Source organism: Sceloporus occidentalis, unplaced genomic scaffold, assembly GCF_023333645.1.
Source record: "Sceloporus occidentalis isolate IW3139 unplaced genomic scaffold, rSceOcc1.0.p SCAF_1, whole genome shotgun sequence".
In the NCBI taxonomy this organism is placed as follows: domain Eukaryota; kingdom Metazoa; phylum Chordata; class Lepidosauria; order Squamata; family Phrynosomatidae; genus Sceloporus; species Sceloporus occidentalis.
In genome coordinates, this window is record NW_028316981.1 from 8,394,274 (window position 1) to 8,411,843 (window position 17,570).

Below are 17,570 nucleotides of genomic sequence, written 5' to 3' on the forward strand. Positions count from 1 at the left end.
ACTGTCATCGTTTGGCCTCTGAGGGAGAGAGAAGGCTGGCCCAGTACCATCAGGGGCTAGCCTGAAGGAAGAGGCTCCTCCCTCCCCAACTGTCATCGTTCGGCCTCTGAGGGAGAGAGAACGCTGGCCCAGTACCATCAGGGGCTAGCCTGAAGGAAGAGGCTCCTCCCTCCCCAACTGTCATCGTTCGGCCTCTGAGGGAGAGAGAAGGCTGGCCCAGTTCCATCAGGGGCTAGCCTGAAGGAAGAGGCTCCTCCCTCCCCAACTGTCATCGTTCGGCCTCTGAGGGAGAGAAGGCTGGCCCAGTACCATCAGGGGCTAGCCTGAAGGAAGAGGCTCCTCCCTCCCCAACTGTCATCGTTCGGCCTCTGAGGGAGAGAGAAGGCTGGCCCAGTACCATCAGGGGCTAGCCTGAAGGAAGAGGCTCCTCCCTCCCCAACTGTCATCGTTCGGCCTCTGAGGGAGAGAGAAGGCTGGCCCAGTACCATCAGGGGCTAGCCTGAAGGAAGAGGCTCCTCCCTCCCCAACTGTCATCGTTCGGCCTCTGAGGGAGAGAGAAGGCTGGCCCAGTACCATCAGGGGCTAGCCTGAAGAAAGAGGCTCCTCCCTCCCCAACTGTCATCTTTTGGCCTCTGAGGGAGAGAGAAGGCTGGCCCAGTACCATCAGGGGCTAGCCTGAAGAAAGAGGCTCCTCCCTCCCTAACTGTCATCTTTCGGCCTCTGAGGGAGAGAGTAGGCTGGCCCAGTTCCATCAGGGGCTAGCCTGAAGAAGAGCCCTCCCTCCGGTCCATCTGCCTTGGTCCAGGCCTCAGAGGGAGAGAAGAATGCTGGACCTGATTCCTTCCCTCCCTCACCATTCCCTTCTCCTTTTGTGTCATGTCTTTTAGATTGTAAGCCTGTGGGCAGGGAACTGTCTGTTATCCCCTCTATTGTAAACCGCTCGGATTCCCAGTGATTGGGCGGTATATAAATAAAACCTATTATTATTATTATTATTATTAAATGAGGACAAACCAACTGAAGCTGAATCCAGACAAAACAAAAGTACTCCTGATCATCTGGAAGGGAGACCCAGGAGGAGGGATTCAGCCTGTGCTAGATGGGTTGATACTACCCCTGAAACCTCAGCTTCACAGCTTGGGCATGTTCCTGGACTCTGATTTGAGCCTGGATGCCCAGGTCTCAATAATGCACAGTTAAAACTAGAGCAGAAGTTGCACCTATTCCATGGGACATTAGAACTGACCACACTAACATGTGCCTTGGCTACATCCCAGATGGATTAGTGTAATAGGAGTTGTAGTGGGGTTATTTTTTTAATCTTTTTTTTATTATGATCTGTGTTTTTATATTGTTTTCATCTTCTGCTTTTGATTGAACTGATTTTTAATTCTTTTGTAAACTCCTGTATACATGAAGTTTTAACTTCAGTGTTGTTGTTTTTTTAAATGAGGTAGGCACTGTATCCTACATAGGGAGAAAGGCAAGATTTAAATTAAATCAATAAAAATAACCAGTCAGAAGCTCATCAGGCAAAATTCTAACATTTCGCAACCTTCTTATATTTTGATGGTCTTTTGTAGCTGTCCACTGAATATGTGATTCCATTCCACTGACTGGAAACAAAGAAATACCATGGAAAGCATAACAATATAGTCCTGTACCAGGGAGGAAAGCCCAGTTCAATCTGTTTTAGCAAACTTTCTATTCAAAACTAGCTATAGGCACACATGAAAGGAAACAACCAGGTCTTGCATAAAATAACAAAAATATTATGCAAAGGAAGCCTGTACTATCTTTGAGACTAGTTGAAAGAAAGAATCTGGTACCATGAGCTTTTGTAAACTTAAGCTTACTTCCTCAGGTGCAGAAGCTTTCTTTGGCACCAGTGGTCATGGGCTGTAGCCATCATCAGACACATGGAGTGTTACTTATGTATATACTTATAGCTGTGTTAATGAAGCCTCTGGAAAAAAAGCTCCTTTTTATAAAGTCTTCTGATAACCTGCCTAGTCCTTCTTGTCCTTTATGTAGCTGGAAGAATTTTAGCAGCATCAGCACTAGAGGTCTGGTGAGCTGGAAAATCATAGACCTACATTGTTAGGATCTTACAGGTACCTGCAGTAAATAATGCAACAATGCATGAGCTGCGAAGTAATGAGATTCTGCTCTAGTCAGTCCTATTGTAGTTGTGCATGCCTTTCTGCAAAATGCCAGGCGAAAAGCAGCTGCCCTCAGGATCCCTTCTTGAGCATGTGTGAATACCAAAGCAGAGAGAAAACCGGGAAAGTAAATAAACCCGCATCACCAGGTATCCTAACATTAAAAAACAGAACATTAGGCTTAGGACATTGAGAAACTGGAGCGTGTCCAAAGGAGGGCGACTAAACATTAGGAAATGGAAGCTGGTGAAAGAAGGAATTCTCCTTAGAGGCATTTTGGAAGAAATTTTCAAATGATCTCTAGAAGATCCAAAATATTTTTGTTTACTAACGCATGCATCTGAGCAAGTAGGCTTAAGTCTATGAAAGATCATGCAAACAGATTCTTTCTTTCAGTTAGTCTCAAAGGTGTTACAAGATCCTTTTGCATAATGATTTTCCAGACTAACACAGCTATGTCTGTGAACTCTAATAAAAACATGTGTAACTAAACAAAAAACATTTTGGGTCTTCTAGAGATCCACACTTTATGTTCAGAGTTATATCTTTGCTTTTTAGGATTTTATCCAGTTCTTTCATAGCTGCCATTCCCAATCCCAACCTTCTTCTAATTCTTGTCTCCAGTTATGATTGTTTGATACAAGGTGTGGGAGTATTGACTATTTCCACTTTTGTTGTCAACGATGAATTCTTGTAGATCTTCCGTGGTCATTATTTTTTGGTATTTATGTTCAGCATTAATCTAAGATTGGCACATTCCTCCTTGACCTTCTTCAGTAATTTTTCTATGTCTTTGTTTCTAGTAATATTGTGTCATTTGTGTATCTTAGGTTGTTAATGTAACTTCCTTTTCTCTTCACTCCTTCTGTCACCAAGGCAAATCCTGATCTGTGTACATTATTTTCTGCATAAAGGCTGAATAATAGGGTGATAGTATACAGCCTTGCCTGGATCCTTTGCTGACTGGGAACCATTCTGCTTCTCTGTATTCTGTTCTGATGGCAGCCTCTTGTCTTGAGTATATGTTGTCCATTAGGACAGCCAAGTGTTGTGGCACTCCCAGTGCCTAAATGCAAGCCATAGCTGTTTATGATGTATGCAGCCCAAAGCTTTGCTATAGTCAATAAAGCACATGCAAACTAGGCATTACAATTTAAGAAAGACTCTAACAAGCTGGAATATGTCTTGAAGGTGACCAAGACGTAAAAGGTCTGGAAAGCAGGCCCTAAGAAGAAGTTAAGTAAGTGGGTATGTTTAGACTAGAGAAGAAAAGACTGAGCAGTATACACTCATCTTTAAGAATCTGAAGGACTGTCATGTGGAAGATGGAATGATTTTGTTTCTTGCTCTTCCAGAGAAAAGGACTTTAACTAATAGATTCAAAGCAGAAGAAAGGAGAATCCAACAAAACATTAGGAAGAACTTGATAGTAAGAGCTATTTGTCAGTGAAATAGCTACCAGTAAAATGCCATATTCCTGGCACTTGAACAGTTTCTCTCTTAAGTGGATTATCTCATTTATCACTAGAGTTGCATCTATAGCAAATAGTTTTCCACTCCTGCCATCTTTATAGTTTCTCTCAGGTGTGGATTCTCTGGTGTTTCATGAGTTCAGATTTGGATGCCAAATATTTCCCACATTCCTGGCATTTGTATGGTTTCTCTCCTGCGTGGACTCCCTGATGCTTAACAAGGCGTGCTTTTCGAGCAAAACTTTTCCCACATTCTTGGCATTTGTATGGCTTCTCTCCTGTATGCACCCTCTGATGAATCTCAAGCCATGCCTTTCGAGCAAAACATTTTCTGCAGTCCTGACATTTGTATGGTTTCTCACCTGTGTGGACTGTTTGGTGGCTTACAAGATGTCCTTTCCGAGCAAAACTCTTTCCACACTCCTGGCATTGGTATGGTTTCTCTCTTGTGTGGATTCTCTGGTGGCTTAGAAGGCCTGAATTCTGAGCAAAACAGTTCCCACAATCCTGGCATTTGTATGGTTTCTCTCCTGTGTGGAGTATCTTGTGTTTTAAAAGGTATGCACTCCGAGCAAAACGTCTCCCACACTCCTGGCATTTGTAGGGTTTTTCTCCTGTGTGGATTCTGTTGTGGCCTTGAAGGTGTGAACTCTGAGAAAAACATTTTCCACATTCTTGGCATTTGTATGGTTTTTCTCCTGTATGAACTCTCTGATGGATCAAAAGGGCTGAATTCTCAGTAAAACGTTTCCCACACTCCTGGCATTTGTATGGTTTCTCTCCTGTGTGGATACGCTGGTGCTTCACAAGGTCTGCTTTATGAGGAAAACCTTTTCCACACTCTAGACATTTATATGGTTTCTCTCCTGTATGCAGCCTCTGATGAATCACAAGCCATGCCTTTCGAGTAAAACATTTGCTACACTCCTGACATTTGTAGGGTTTCTCTCCTGTGTGGGTGCTCTCATGCCTGAGGACTGCCTTTTGAGGAAAACATTTGTTACATTCCTGGCATTTGAATGGTTTCTCCCTTGTGTGGACTTTCCAGTGGCTCACAATGTTTGTATGCACTTTCAGATGTGCCGTAAGTAGTGAATTGTAAGCAAAGCATTTCCCACATTCCTGACATATGTGTGGCTTCTTTACTGTGTACTCTTCTTGATGGTTCACATTGTTCAATTTAAAATCAAAACCTTTCAGAAAAACCTCAGACCTGAAGTGTTTTTGTCCAACATTAAACCTTTTGTGAGGCACAAGTGTCATATTTTGGGGAAAACATTTCCCAGATACATTGTATCCAAAGGCCTGTTCATCAATACAACTTTTCTGTTCTGAATATGCTTGCTGGTGGCTGGTAAGTTCCAGTTTTTGCTTCAAATATTTCCCATATGTAGTACATACATATGTTTTGGTCCTGTTTTTCACTGTGAAGAAGAAAAGCAGGAAGAAAAATATCAAAATTTGTGTGAAAAACAATTTCAGGATATGGGAAAGGGATTAAAGCCAAGCAATTCTAAAGACAAATAAATTCTCCAGACTAAAAAAGAGATGCTATGCCTTCTCTTACCGCTTAGGTCCAGACTATCTGAAAGCTGTTTCCCTATAAGAGCCTGCCTGAATCTTACATGCTCAGAGAGGGTTTTCTGCATCCCACTACCCTTCCAGGCTCAGCTGATGAGGACATGAAAGACAGCCTTCTTGGTTTTGGTTCCTAGGCTTTGGAACTCCCTCCCAAGCTTCCTTGACTGAATCAATCCTTGTCACATATTATCTCTCTTTTTCTACTGATGCTTTTCCTACTTTTCTTTGACCTCTGTGCCGGCAAGCCACTGAACATTCTTTATGTTTGAGTCCAGTTGCATCATTAGACATGGTACTACTCATACTTATCCTCTGTTCTTCCGCCTCTAAAAGATCCACCTCACTACTTGTTGGCACATTGAATCTGGCTCCTCAGCAAATGCCTGCCTGACTTGAGAGACCCTATTAGCACTGCTAACATCAGCACAATCTCTTGCCTCACAGAAGCATGTAATCCCATCACCACAATTTCAAACAGAAATTAGCATCAACAAGAAAATGAGAGAGCTTTACCAAGACTGTCCATAATCCCACAGATCTCTTCTATGACATCCTTATATAGGGCTCATCTCTTTCCTATTTGGGCTGTCAGGATCATTCAAAGTATTGTAGCTGTTAATGCTGTTATTATAAATGCATTTTAAAACAGAAGACATAACAATCCAGCGGAATAAAGCATTTTACCAAGAGAGGCCATGATCCCACAAATCTCTGCCATGATCTGGCTGTGCAGGGCTCTCTGATCAGGATCCAGCAGGGCCCACTCATCCTGGGAGAAAGACACAGCCACCTCCTCCAAAGTCACCAGGCCCTGGAGATAGAAGAAAACAGTTCTTCCTCACACTTGATATCAAGATGATTGGGAGGTGTGGCAGTTATGATAAAGCAGACTCACAGGCTAAAGGTCCCAAAGGCAGGCGATGTGAGATTGATTCTCCCTTAAACACCAGGAGTATCATGAACAAGGTCTGGCAAAGACAGGAGCTTGAGTCCATGACATACTTTATGAGTGCACTGAAAGAAGAAACATTAAACCACAACTGAGCAACAAAATGCCATAGGACTTCCACTCTGGGATTTAAACGGGGTAGGCAACTGCAGATGGGGTGGGCAGGTGAAACTGGGGCATTTCAACCAGCCAGAAGGGATGCTGTGCCACTTCCAACTGCCATGTTGGCCAATTTTCAGGTGGTGTTTTTTTTATTTGGGGGGAGAATTGCGGAGTTTTATTGCATACCCTCCAACTGTCTCAATTTGGCAGGGGCAAGGCCAATTAATCCTCTTTTGTCTCACTTTTTTTAAGTGGCTTTTAAAATGTCCCAGTTTCTTTTTTTCTTCTCAGCTTACTTCAGTTACTGAGTTCAAAAGTGCAAAAGAGTTTGCATTCTATTAGCTCAGCCAGCATGGTGTAGTGGTTTGAGTGTTGGACTACTACTGGAGTGAAAGGTTTGAATCCCCATTCAGCCATGGAAACCCACTGGTGAGCTTGCCCAAGTTACAATTTCTCAGCTTCAGAGGAAGGCAAGGGCAATGCCCTCCAGAAGAAATCTTGCTAATGGATCACCTTAGGGTCATTACAGCTTGAAAACAACTTGAAGGCACACAACCCCCAAAACAACAAAAGTTTAGCAAAGTGGAGAAGAGAAAGGGGGCCAAATCATGCCCTTCCTGGTTGATGCTGGCAAAAGCCAACTGTTGCAGCCTCTCTTAATTTATGTGTATTTCCTCAACAATACATTTCCCCGTCTTGCTCATGGAGAAACAAACTACTGCATTTTGGCTTGTTTTGAGCCATTTTGAAAACAAACATAGGCACTGTACAAACGGGCCCTACGGGGTGCCTGTTACATGCAAGGGGTCGTTATATGCAAGGGGCAGCAGTTCCAGACGTGACTTGCCCCTCGCACGTGACAAGGGCGTCAAAATGGCGGTGCCCTGTACATATGGGCGCTGCCATTTTGATGTGATGGACGCATAGCGTCCGCACGTCCTGGTGCCTTTGTGACGCTGCAAGTGTGCCATTGGCGCCTTGTGGCATCACAAAGGCGCCACAAGAAGAACCCACTTTTTGCGGGTTCTTTTTGCTCCGTGACGGAGTTGTGCGGTTTGTCTGCTGCGGCTCCCTCACGGAGCAAACCAGGGTGGCGGGAGACCGCCCTTTTTGGGCAGTCTGTATCCCTCCATAATTAAGATATAAATTGTGCGTGCTTGTGTGATGTATGTATGTATATAACAAATTCTAAAATATAAAAAATATATAAAATAGTATGTTGTTTAAGGGCTCATTCACACTACCAAAAAAATCGGTTCTGAAACCGATTCAATCACGTGAAGTTCATACTCACCCCGAATCTCACACAAGCGAATCCGAGGCTTGCACACCCGTTCCGTGGTAAATGGCCCCTAGCGCGGTGTTTTTGAAATCGGCGCAAATACCATTTCTTTTTAAAAACCCCGGGTCCTGGGAATGAGAACTTGGCCTCGATCACGATCGAGGCAAATTGAGGGAGGGATTTAGGTCAGAGAGTGGGCAAAGGGCAAGGCATTTCCTCCCCTCATCGGAGGGGAGGGGGAAGAGGAAAGAGCCCTGGGAAGAAGGGCTGCTGCTGGGCAAGGAGCAGGCAGGGCTCCTGGCGCCGGGAGGAAGGGGATGCTCTCCTCCTCCTCCTCCTCTTCCTCTTCCTCCTGCTGTCCTGCTGGCCCCTGCTCCCTCCGGGGCCATTCAAGGCCGCCTCTATTGCTGGGGGACTTGGCCAACCCCAGGAGGGCACATTGCATGCCCACGGAGGCAGCCGCTTCCAGCCTGGAGCCTGGCACCCAGAGAGGGGCTCCCCCGAGAGCCAGCCTGGCAGCCAGGGGATGGCGGGAGGAGGAGGAGGAGGAGGGTCGCTGGCCAGGCAGCAGCAGGCCTCCAGCAGCTGAAGCAGGGAGAGAGATTCCTCTCTCTCTCTCTCTCTCTCTCTGTGTGTGTGTGTGTGTGTCAGAGGGAAAAGGGGGGGTGGTCTACTTCCCGCTCCCGCAGCCTCCCCATTGCTCTTCTCCCTCACGATCCTAAGGCTGGAAGGGATCCCCAAGGAACATCCAGTCCAACCCCCAATCAAAGCAACAACCCCCCCCCTTTTCAAGCACCCTCTTTTGACAATCTATGCGCATTTGGGGGGGGGGGGTGACATGCCTGGGATGTAGGGAAATGGATGCAGGAGAAGCACCCTCTTTTGACAATCTATGCGCATTTTTGGGGGGGTGACATGCCTGGGATGTAGGGAAATGGATGCAGGAGAAGCACCCTCTTTTGACAATCTATGCGCATTTTTTGGGGGGATGACATGCCTGGGATGTAGGGAAATGGATGCAGGAGAAGCACCCTCTTTTGACAATCTATGCACATTTTTTGGGGGGGTGACATCCCTGGGATGTAGGGAAATTCCCAATTGATCCCATGAGGTCACTCTCTCTCAGCCTCAGTGGAAGGCAATGGCAAAGTGTAAGCAGGAGAAAAGAGTTCAGCAGAGGAGGAAGCTACAATAATGTTGCAAAAGACCTCACAATCAATGTTACATTTTTAAACAATTTGTTTGGTGAGGAAAAGGAAAGCTAAAATGTTGCTTTTAAAAGCAAAAAAAAATGCATGGCAATCCCATCCTTTGCCTGGGACAGGGGCAGAGCCGACCCAAAAGCCCACAGGTTTATAAAAAAAAAAAAAGAGAGAGAGAGAGAGGCATCTCTCTCCCTGCTTCAGCCGCTGAAACCCCTGTGCCTGGCTCTTTAAAAAGGGAGGACACTTTCCCCGATGCCCTGCAAACGTCACCATGACGATAGCTTGATTGGCAGCGGCCACCTCGCCAGCAGACTTGAATGCATTCGATTTCTGAATTTGCAGGTCAAAATGCATTCGATTTCAAATTTGTAGTGGGCACTTGGTAACGAAGCGATTCGGGGGAGGGGCATCCAGATCAGCCCAGTTCCTTCCAGGTCTTTTAGACCAGTATGAATGGGGCCTAGATTACAACTACATAGTGCAAACCTATAAAAACCAATATGGGCGAAGGTCTACAAGGCATACATTATAAATGGCCCGAGATTATCACAGAGACACTAGATATAATCTTCATACATGGCCACAATGTTCTCCAATTTTGGGTGGAACATTGACTAAAAATTGGCATTAAAAACAATTTTAAAAATAGCTCTCAGGATTTTGTGGAGTTTCCAAGGTTGTTCATTGTGCTTCCAAAGAGCACATCTGAAGCACAGGACAAAATCTGCCCACCTATTAAACATACATTACCCATGGTTCTGCTGGTTACATGGCAGCTCCAGACGCCACAGTAGCTGCCTCTGAATACCAGTAGCTGAAAACAGAGGGAGGACAATTTGCTGTGGGCCAAGGAAGGAGGACAGGAATATCTATCAGCTTCCCTTCAGGGTTCAAGAAAAGGTTTAGAGAAAATGGGGAGCAACTCTAATTCAGGAAGAACGAGGCTTAAGACAATGGGATTCAAACCTAAAGATTTCAAAGGGAAGCCCTCAAACCTCAGGGCCAGAATGAATAAAATCTATCAGATCCTCTTGCTCCAAGAATCCTTCTCCTTACCTGATCTGGTTCCGGTCCATCGCAAAGAGGAGGAAGAGACAACTGAGTCCTTGTTCCTGGTATCATTCCAGCTTCTGTAGGAGAGACCAAGGAGAGGGGAAACCAGTCATGTATGCATGTATCAGAGGTTACAGTTACAAACTTGAACAAAGACTTGCTAGGAAGTACAGGCATAGCTCAGTCAACAAAGCCTCTGACAATAAAATTCATTTTTACAAAACCATTGTATACCTGCTCTGCTTCCATTTCTGCTTCATCCTCTATGCAGAGGAAACTCTTTTAACAGCATATGTATTGGAAGGATGGTGAAAGAGAGTTTGAGAAATAGTTTTCAGTGTCTGGATTTAGCAATTTGGGTGGAGTAAAAAATGTAATAAAGCTGGAGCTGGGAAACAATGGGATTCTGCTCTAGCTGATCTTAACATAGCCATGTGTGCCTGCCTACAACACAAGGAAAATAGCAGCTGCCTACAAAATCCTTTATGGATTATGTGTGTGAACAGCGAAAGAGAGAGAAAAGAAGAGCGGGAAAAAAGTCTGCTTCAACAGTTACCCCTAGCATTTTGAAGAAGCATGATTGTGTGGGTTTGGCCAGCAAAATGGAAACCATGAGAAAAGAAAGGGCTGGTGAAAGAAAAGGTAATCCGTCAATGCATTTGTGAAGAAGTCTTCAAGAAGGTTCAAAACATTTTTTGTTGACTTCTGCAAGGTTTCCCTGATATTGTGGTTTCACTTCACATGTGCATATTATTAGTTTTGGATAAAAAGTGTGCTAAAGCATGTTGAACTTCTCTTCTTTTTGTCTGGCTCAAGAACCGATCCCTATTCCTCTCATGTTATTTGTGCCTTGTAACCAAATTTTCTGTTTAAGAAGGAATGCCTAGGAACACATCAAGTTTGTTCACTGCAGTACACCTCTATTCTCTTGGAAGTCTTGGCACACAATCACATTTTCAGCCCAGGAAAATGCCAAAGATATTTGGGTAGAGTGGTTGGGGTGTTGGACTGGGACCTGAAGAAAGCCAGGTCTAGCTTCCACTGAGCCCTGAAAGTCACTGGGCAACCTTGGGCCACCTGCTCTCTCTGAGTGTGAAAAACCTCACAACGTGTTCTGCAGACAAAGGAGATAGGTAGAAAGCAGTAAGGAACTGGAGCCCCAGACATCCATAGCCAGATATGACACCAAACTAGGGGGAGTAGCTAATACCCCAGAGGACAGGATTAAAATTCAAGATGACCTGAATAGACTAGAAAGCTGGGCCAAAGCTAACAAAATGAAATTCAACATGGAGAAATGTAAGGTACTGCACTTATGGCGGAAAAACGAAATGCATAGATATAGGATGGGGGACACCTGGATGAATGAAACTACATGTGAAAGGGATCTGGGGGTCCAAGTAGACCACAAGTTGAACATGAGTCAACAGTGCGACACAGCAGCTAAAAAGGCCAATGCGATTCTAGGCTGCATCAATAAAAGTAGAGTGCCTAGATCAAGGGAAGTAATAGTGCCACTATATTCTGCTCTGGTCAGGCCCCACCGGGAATATTGTGTCCAGTTCTGGGCACCACAATTTAAAAAGAATGTGGAGAAACTGGAGCATGTCCAAAGGAGAGCAACTAAAATGGTGAAGGGTCTGGAAGCCATGCCCTACGAGGAACAACTTAAGGAGCTGGGGATGTTTAGCCTGGAGAAGAGAAGGTTAAGAGGTGATATGATAGCCCTGTTTAAATATTTGAAGAGATGTCATATTGAGGAGGAAGCAAGCTACGGGACAATGGATGCAAGCTACGGGAAAAGAGATTCCATCTCAACATTAGGAAGAACTTCCTGACAGTAAGGGTTGTTCGACAGTGGAACACATTCTTCTTCGGAGTGTAGTGGAATCTCCCTCCTTGGAGGTCTTTAAACAGAGGCTGGATGCCCATCTGTCAGGGATGCTTTGATTTGGATTTCCTGCATAGCAGGGGATTAGACTGGATGGCCCTTGTGGTCTCTTCCAACTCAATTATTCTATGATTCTATTCTATGATTCTATGAATAGAAACATACAGGGACCAAGATATTTGGCACCAAATGTATAACTGAATGGACAGCAGCATATGCAGTGGGACTACAAAGAACAGCAGGCAACTATGTTCCACTGCTTCCATGCAGGACCCTGAAAGACAAGCCAGTAAAATGTGCAGCCCACCATGGGGTAGTGTTGGATTCAGGACTCTGGAGACCAAGGTCAGAATCTCTTCTCAGCCATGGGAACCTACTGGGTGACCCTGGGTAAGTCACTCTCAGCCTCAGAGAAAGACAATGGCAAAACCCCTCTGAACAAACCAATAAAATCTCATGAACATATTCACCCCTGCCATCTCACGCACATCTTTGGAAGGATTTACACAAGATACTACACAACCCCTGTGTTGAATGGCAAAGGCTTGTTTTTGCTTTGTTTTTTTGCAAGCAAATGCACAGCTACAGATGCATCTGCCAGTCCAGAGACTCTGCAAGCACAACTCCAGATGCATGTTCCACATCAGATCAATACCTCCAATGGCTTCCACTGGAGAAATTAAAAGCCAGCTTGGTGTAGTGGTTTAAGCATTAGACTATGACTTTGAAAACAACAGTTCAAATCCCTGCTTGACCATGGAAACCCTAGGCAAGTCACATTCTCTCAATCTCAGCAGAAGGCATGAGCAAATTACCTCTAAACAATTTTATCAAGAAAACTGCCAAGAAAACTCTGAACAATTTTTACCAAGGATTTGAAGCCACACAACAACAAGACCCTGTCAGGGATGATGGGAGTTGTGGCTCTTCACCTCTGGCCTGGAACTCACCACCTGGTTGTGCACCACGCTGACCAGTTTTGGCCAGTTGTTAAAGCTTTGCAAGAGTTGCAGAGAACAGGCTGAAGACCCTGACAAACTCTCCAAGCCTTCTCACTCTTGCTTCCACAGAAGTCTTCACCCTTCTTCACCAGGGTCCTGCTGGTTCTTGTAGCTTCACCCAAGACACCAGACAACTCAGTAGTCTTATATAAAAGATCTACTTTATTCTACTATATACACAGCTCCAAACTATCCAACAATACTCAACTCCTCACTCTCCAATCCACTACTACTACCCACTGCTACTACCCACAAAACATACTGGGATTCATAGTCATTATTATAGTCAAATCAAGGCACCACCTACTGTTGTCTGTTTCCACCCAGTAGGCGTGTACTTCATTCCCATTGGTTCTCTTGTTTCTATCCAGATTAGATGATTTCATCATCTCAGCCTTGACCACTTTACAATTGTCAGGTGTGTCCAATTATTCACTATGCATTTCTTGTCCTTGGCACTCAGGACTTGTTAATTCTATTACCATGTACACCTGTGTGGTTCTCCATTGGCTTCTGCTGAGTCACTCTGACTCTCACATACATGTTTTATTTCAATCACTGTATGTCCCATGTTGCTTTTTCCTTAACAGACCCATAGGATTTGGGACAGAGAGCATTCATCCTTACCTTGCAAGGGGGGCCCTCCATCACATTCTTGCTTGATCTCAGTGCATTGAGGACTCTTCCTCATATGCATTGGTGCCATCTCTACCACAGGAAATTCAGAGTGAACCTCTCCCAAGACACTGTTGACCTGAAACAGCAGTGAAGAAGCAAGAAATGGCATTTGGAGAAGGATGAGAAGGGTTTGGACTTGTGTGGTATGAGACATCCACCCACAGCCACATCAGTAAAAAGCAGCAACCCATTGGCCCTATTTGAAAAAAGGATATACAGAATTAGAGCTTAATAAGGGGAAATATGGTATGAAACTTTTGCAAATACAGTATATATTTATTAAATATGCTGGAACACAAACAATTCCATTGAGCTAACAGTAAGAATATCTCAAGATCTGGAAAACCCTGCTTTGACTTACAGTACAAGTCTTTACATGGACCCATTTCAATACACATGCGCACACGCACATATATATAAAGTCATCCCTTCTGATTTGTGGGGGATCTGTTTTGGACAAACACCCCACCGCAAATCAGAAACATTGCCGATATTGGGGTCCCATTGATTTCAATGCCTGCATGCTCCTGCCACAGGCACACACACCATTTTGTTTCCTCCCCACTTGCCATCCATGAGTAATGAAGACTACAGATCCCAAGTCCATGAACAGGGAGGGATGACTATATATAAGTATTTGTGTGTGCGTCTATATGTGTGTAATGAAGAACTGTAAGAACTGTAAGAGACATATGGATAAAAAAAATGAAAACCCATTAATACTGTATAGTTATTTTGCCCTGTATATTCTGCGGCCACAATACTGTTGTTGTTAATTTCTTATGCTGACCTTGGAACAAAAATAAAATGGGGGAAAAGACAGCAATGGTAAAAATGTTTCACCCATTAGAATGAGATTGGGCTACTTGCTGGAATAGGGGAAACCCCATTCCATTCCTAAGCACATCAGGGTCACATTCTGCCACTACAGTCACCACAGGTGTGAAAGCCTGGTTGTGAAAACCTGGCACCTCCTTGAAAACCTGACATCCAGGGAGCACCCACCTACGTTTAAAGCAGAATGGCACTTATAAGAGGCTTTGGAGACTGTGATTGAACTTCATCACTAGATGAAACCTCTCCATACCACCACCCCCCCCCAAATCAAAGCCAAATTTGGGGTAATCACATTTCAGCAGAACCTCTTCAGGGAGCCTTTACCCCCTTCAGTCATGAGAGCTCAAAACAGGGAGTACCAGAGCCGTCATCTACTTACCTTTGCCCAAGGAGGAAAGACTCTCACCAGTTGCTTTTCCTTCCCTGCCTCTGCCTGACTCAGCAGGAAACCCTCTGCCAGTGACACTGCCTGGGAACAGGTCTCTGCCCCACATTCCCTGACCCACTTCTCCATCTCCGGGGGTAAGACTGCCAGGAACTGCTCCAAGATCACCAAATCCAGGATCTCAGTCTTTGAGTGGCGTTCTGGCTTCAGCCACTGACGACAGAGATGGTGGAGTTGGCTGCAAAGCTCTCTGGGCCCCTTGCCCTCCTTGTAGGAGAACTGCCTGAAGTGCTGGCGCTGTCTCTCTGAACTGTCAAAGTCCTCACCCAGGAACATCTTCTGAACTGTCCTCTCCCAGAATTCCCAACTGCTCCCAGCACGGCAACCATTAGATTCTCTTCCTCCTTCAGGACCAGCTAAGTCTGGCTCATCCATCTTTAGTTTTCTCCACCAACGAAGCCACCAATAGGATCCAAGTTATTCCTCCTCCTTCCGTCTCAGGTCAAAGATGTCCCTAAGCTGCTCTGCTGCAACACCCTGTAAAACCAAAACATTGCTGTGTCATTATTGATATTACCAGATATTTATAGAGCACCATCAATGTACATTGTTGTGTTAAGAATTAATATCCTGGTACAGGTATCCTAAAGCCACCAGATCCTATCTGATCTTGAAAGGTAAGCAACCCTGCATGGATAGGTGATAGTCGACTAATATGAGATGCTGGAGGCCATACAGTGGATCCCCCATGGATACCAAAAGCATCTGTGGATGCTCAAGTCCCAATAAATACAATGGCATAGTAAAATGATGTCTCCTATATAAAATGGCAAAGTCAATTAATTATTTTCAAGGCATGGATGGCTCAGGGATGGTGAATACAGGGGGCCGACTGTATTTCAGAAGGAAGATCTCGCAAAACCAACTTTGCCTAACAAAACCCTATGAAACACATGGAGTTGCCATAAGCTGATAGGTTACACACAAACACACATGAAAGAGGACATTTGTGGAGGCCTCCATAACAACCAACCAGGTCTCTTCCTGGCAGGAAAGGCCATTCAAAATGTTCTTTCAGCTGGGAGCCAGTTTCAATGGAGTGAAAATTTAAAAACATGTCATTCCAAATAAAAACAGTACATTATGCTATTACACCCTTTACGATGAATGTTACATTTTATGCCCTATATAAGATATAATTCTACATTCAGCCGTTTTTAAAAATCTCATGACAGTTTCTGCTCATTTTATCAGACATACTGCCTCAGCAGGTGCGGGTTCAATTTCTGACTATCATAATTAAGAGCTTCCTTGGGAGGAAAAGAGCCAATGTTTTCACAGGCCAAAATCCTGATTTTGAGAAACTCCTCTTCAGTGTCCACACTAGCAGCAATTCCTTGGCTATTTTCTACTGATGTATTATTTTTTGTTTTGCACCTAGGCTGTCTTTTGACTCCTCTTTTCCTTCCCTTTTATGTTTCAGTGCCATCCAAACAATTTATAATCACAAATGCATCCTTCACTCATTCCATGCCACAATGAGTCCTAGGGGTGCAGTGGTTAAATGCCAGCGTTGCAGCTACTCACTCACAAACCACAAAGTTGTCAGTTCAATATCAGCCAAGGGCTCAAGCTCAACTCAGGCTTGCATCCTTCCAAGGAGGTTGCTAAAATGAGCACCCAGATTGTTGGGGGCAATTAGCTTACACTTTGTAAGCCGCTTAGGGAGTGCTTTAAGTGCACTGATAAGCAGTATAGAAATGCACTTGCTATTGCATGTCACTTTCTGTCAGGCTCCCTGGTTGAGGTCATAGAACTAGTCAATGTTAGGAGTCCCCCCAGACTTTTAGCAAGGAGCAATAGCAAGTACATTTCTATAGGGCTTATCAGTGCACACCTGGCCTAAGCGGTTTACAATGCCCCCAACAAGCTGGATACCCATTTTAGCGACCTTTGGAAGGATGCCAGGCTGAGTCGACCCTGAGCTGGGATCGAACTCACAACCTTGTGGCTTGTGAGTGAGTGGCTACAGCAAGGGCATTTAACCTCTGAGCCACCAGGGCTCTTCAACCAGGGCTTTTGATGGGAGTCTTGCCCTTCCCAGGAGGCTGAGGCAAAAGCAAACTGCAGCAGCCTCTCTCTCTCTCTCTCAGCCTGGCTCTTCTTCCCTATTCTTAATTCCTGCCCACTTGGCCACACTCTGACTTTGCCTGGACACATGTGTCACCCTGCGAAATGGAGGCTCTGCAAGGGCCAGTCCTCTAGAGGAGAGGAATTGGGGGGCAGGCAGTCATAGCAAGAGGGAGTCCCCCACAAAGACACAGGGCCTCTGCCAGGAAGATTGCCCCCCATGCAAGAAAGCCCCCCATGCTGCCCCCAGCCCTTCCCTCCTCCTCCTGCAGGGTCTTCAGTCCAGAAGGGAGGCAGAGGGCAGTGGCAAGGAGAGACACCCTCCCAAACCAGCTGCTTGGGCGATGGGGGACCCCCAACCTAGGGCCACCTCTCCCCATCCTCCTTCGACCCCATTAGGACTCACCTGAGCTCAGAAGACCATCAAGAGAGAGAAAGGCCACCCAAAAGGGAGGAATGACAACTCGACTGCTCTGGTGGACTGAGGGCCCACTTTCGAGCCCTCTAGGATCCCCTCTCCTGCTTCTTCTGGCCTCTCTAGAAATACCCCTCTACTGCTCTGGTGGGCTAGGCTTCCCTCTTCCGGACTCTCTAGGAATACGCCTCTACTGCTCTGGAGGGCTAGAGGGCCCTTTTCGGCCTCTCTAGGAATACCCCTCTACTGCTCTGGTGGGCTAGGCTTCCCTCTTCCGGACTCTCTAGGAATACGCCTCTACTGCTCTGGAGGGCTAGAGGGCCCTTTTCGGCCTCTCTAGGAATACCCCTCTACTGCTCTGGAGGGCTAGAGGGCCCTTTTCGGCCTCTCTAGGAATACGCCTCTACTGCTCTGGAGGGCTAGAGGG

At 45.3% G+C, this 17,570-nt stretch overlaps 1 protein-coding gene across 1 annotated transcript; it reads right to left on the bottom strand.

Moving 5' to 3' along the window:
- Positions 1-1,538: 1,538 nt before the first annotated feature.
- Positions 1,539-17,248, bottom strand: LOC149320604 (uncharacterized). Its single transcript, XM_089504142.1, has 6 exons — positions 17,135-17,248; positions 14,593-15,135; positions 13,326-13,452; positions 9,810-9,883; positions 5,900-6,026; positions 1,539-5,058 (listed from the first exon to the last, which is right to left on the bottom strand). The coding sequence occupies exons 2-6, from the start codon at positions 15,031-15,033 to the stop codon at positions 3,743-3,745; spliced, it is 2,085 nt and encodes a 694-aa protein (XP_089360268.1). The 5' UTR covers positions 15,034-15,135; positions 17,135-17,248; the 3' UTR covers positions 1,539-3,742.
- Positions 17,249-17,570: the final 322 nt, after the last annotated feature.

Bases quoted from the DNA above. Each gene is read 5' to 3' on its own strand.
- LOC149320604 (XM_089504142.1), bottom strand. From the start codon at position 15,033: ATGGATGAGCCAGACTTAGCTGGTCCTGAAGGAGGAAGAGAATCTAAT. The intron at 9,884-13,325 runs GTAAGGATGAAT...TCTCTCCTACAG, and splicing joins TGGAGGGCCCCCCTTGCAAG to AAGCTGGAATGATACCAGGA. The intron at 5,059-5,899 runs GTAAAATGCTTT...TCTTCTTCACAG, and splicing joins TGGGATCATGGCCTCTCTTG to TGAAAAACAGGACCAAAACA.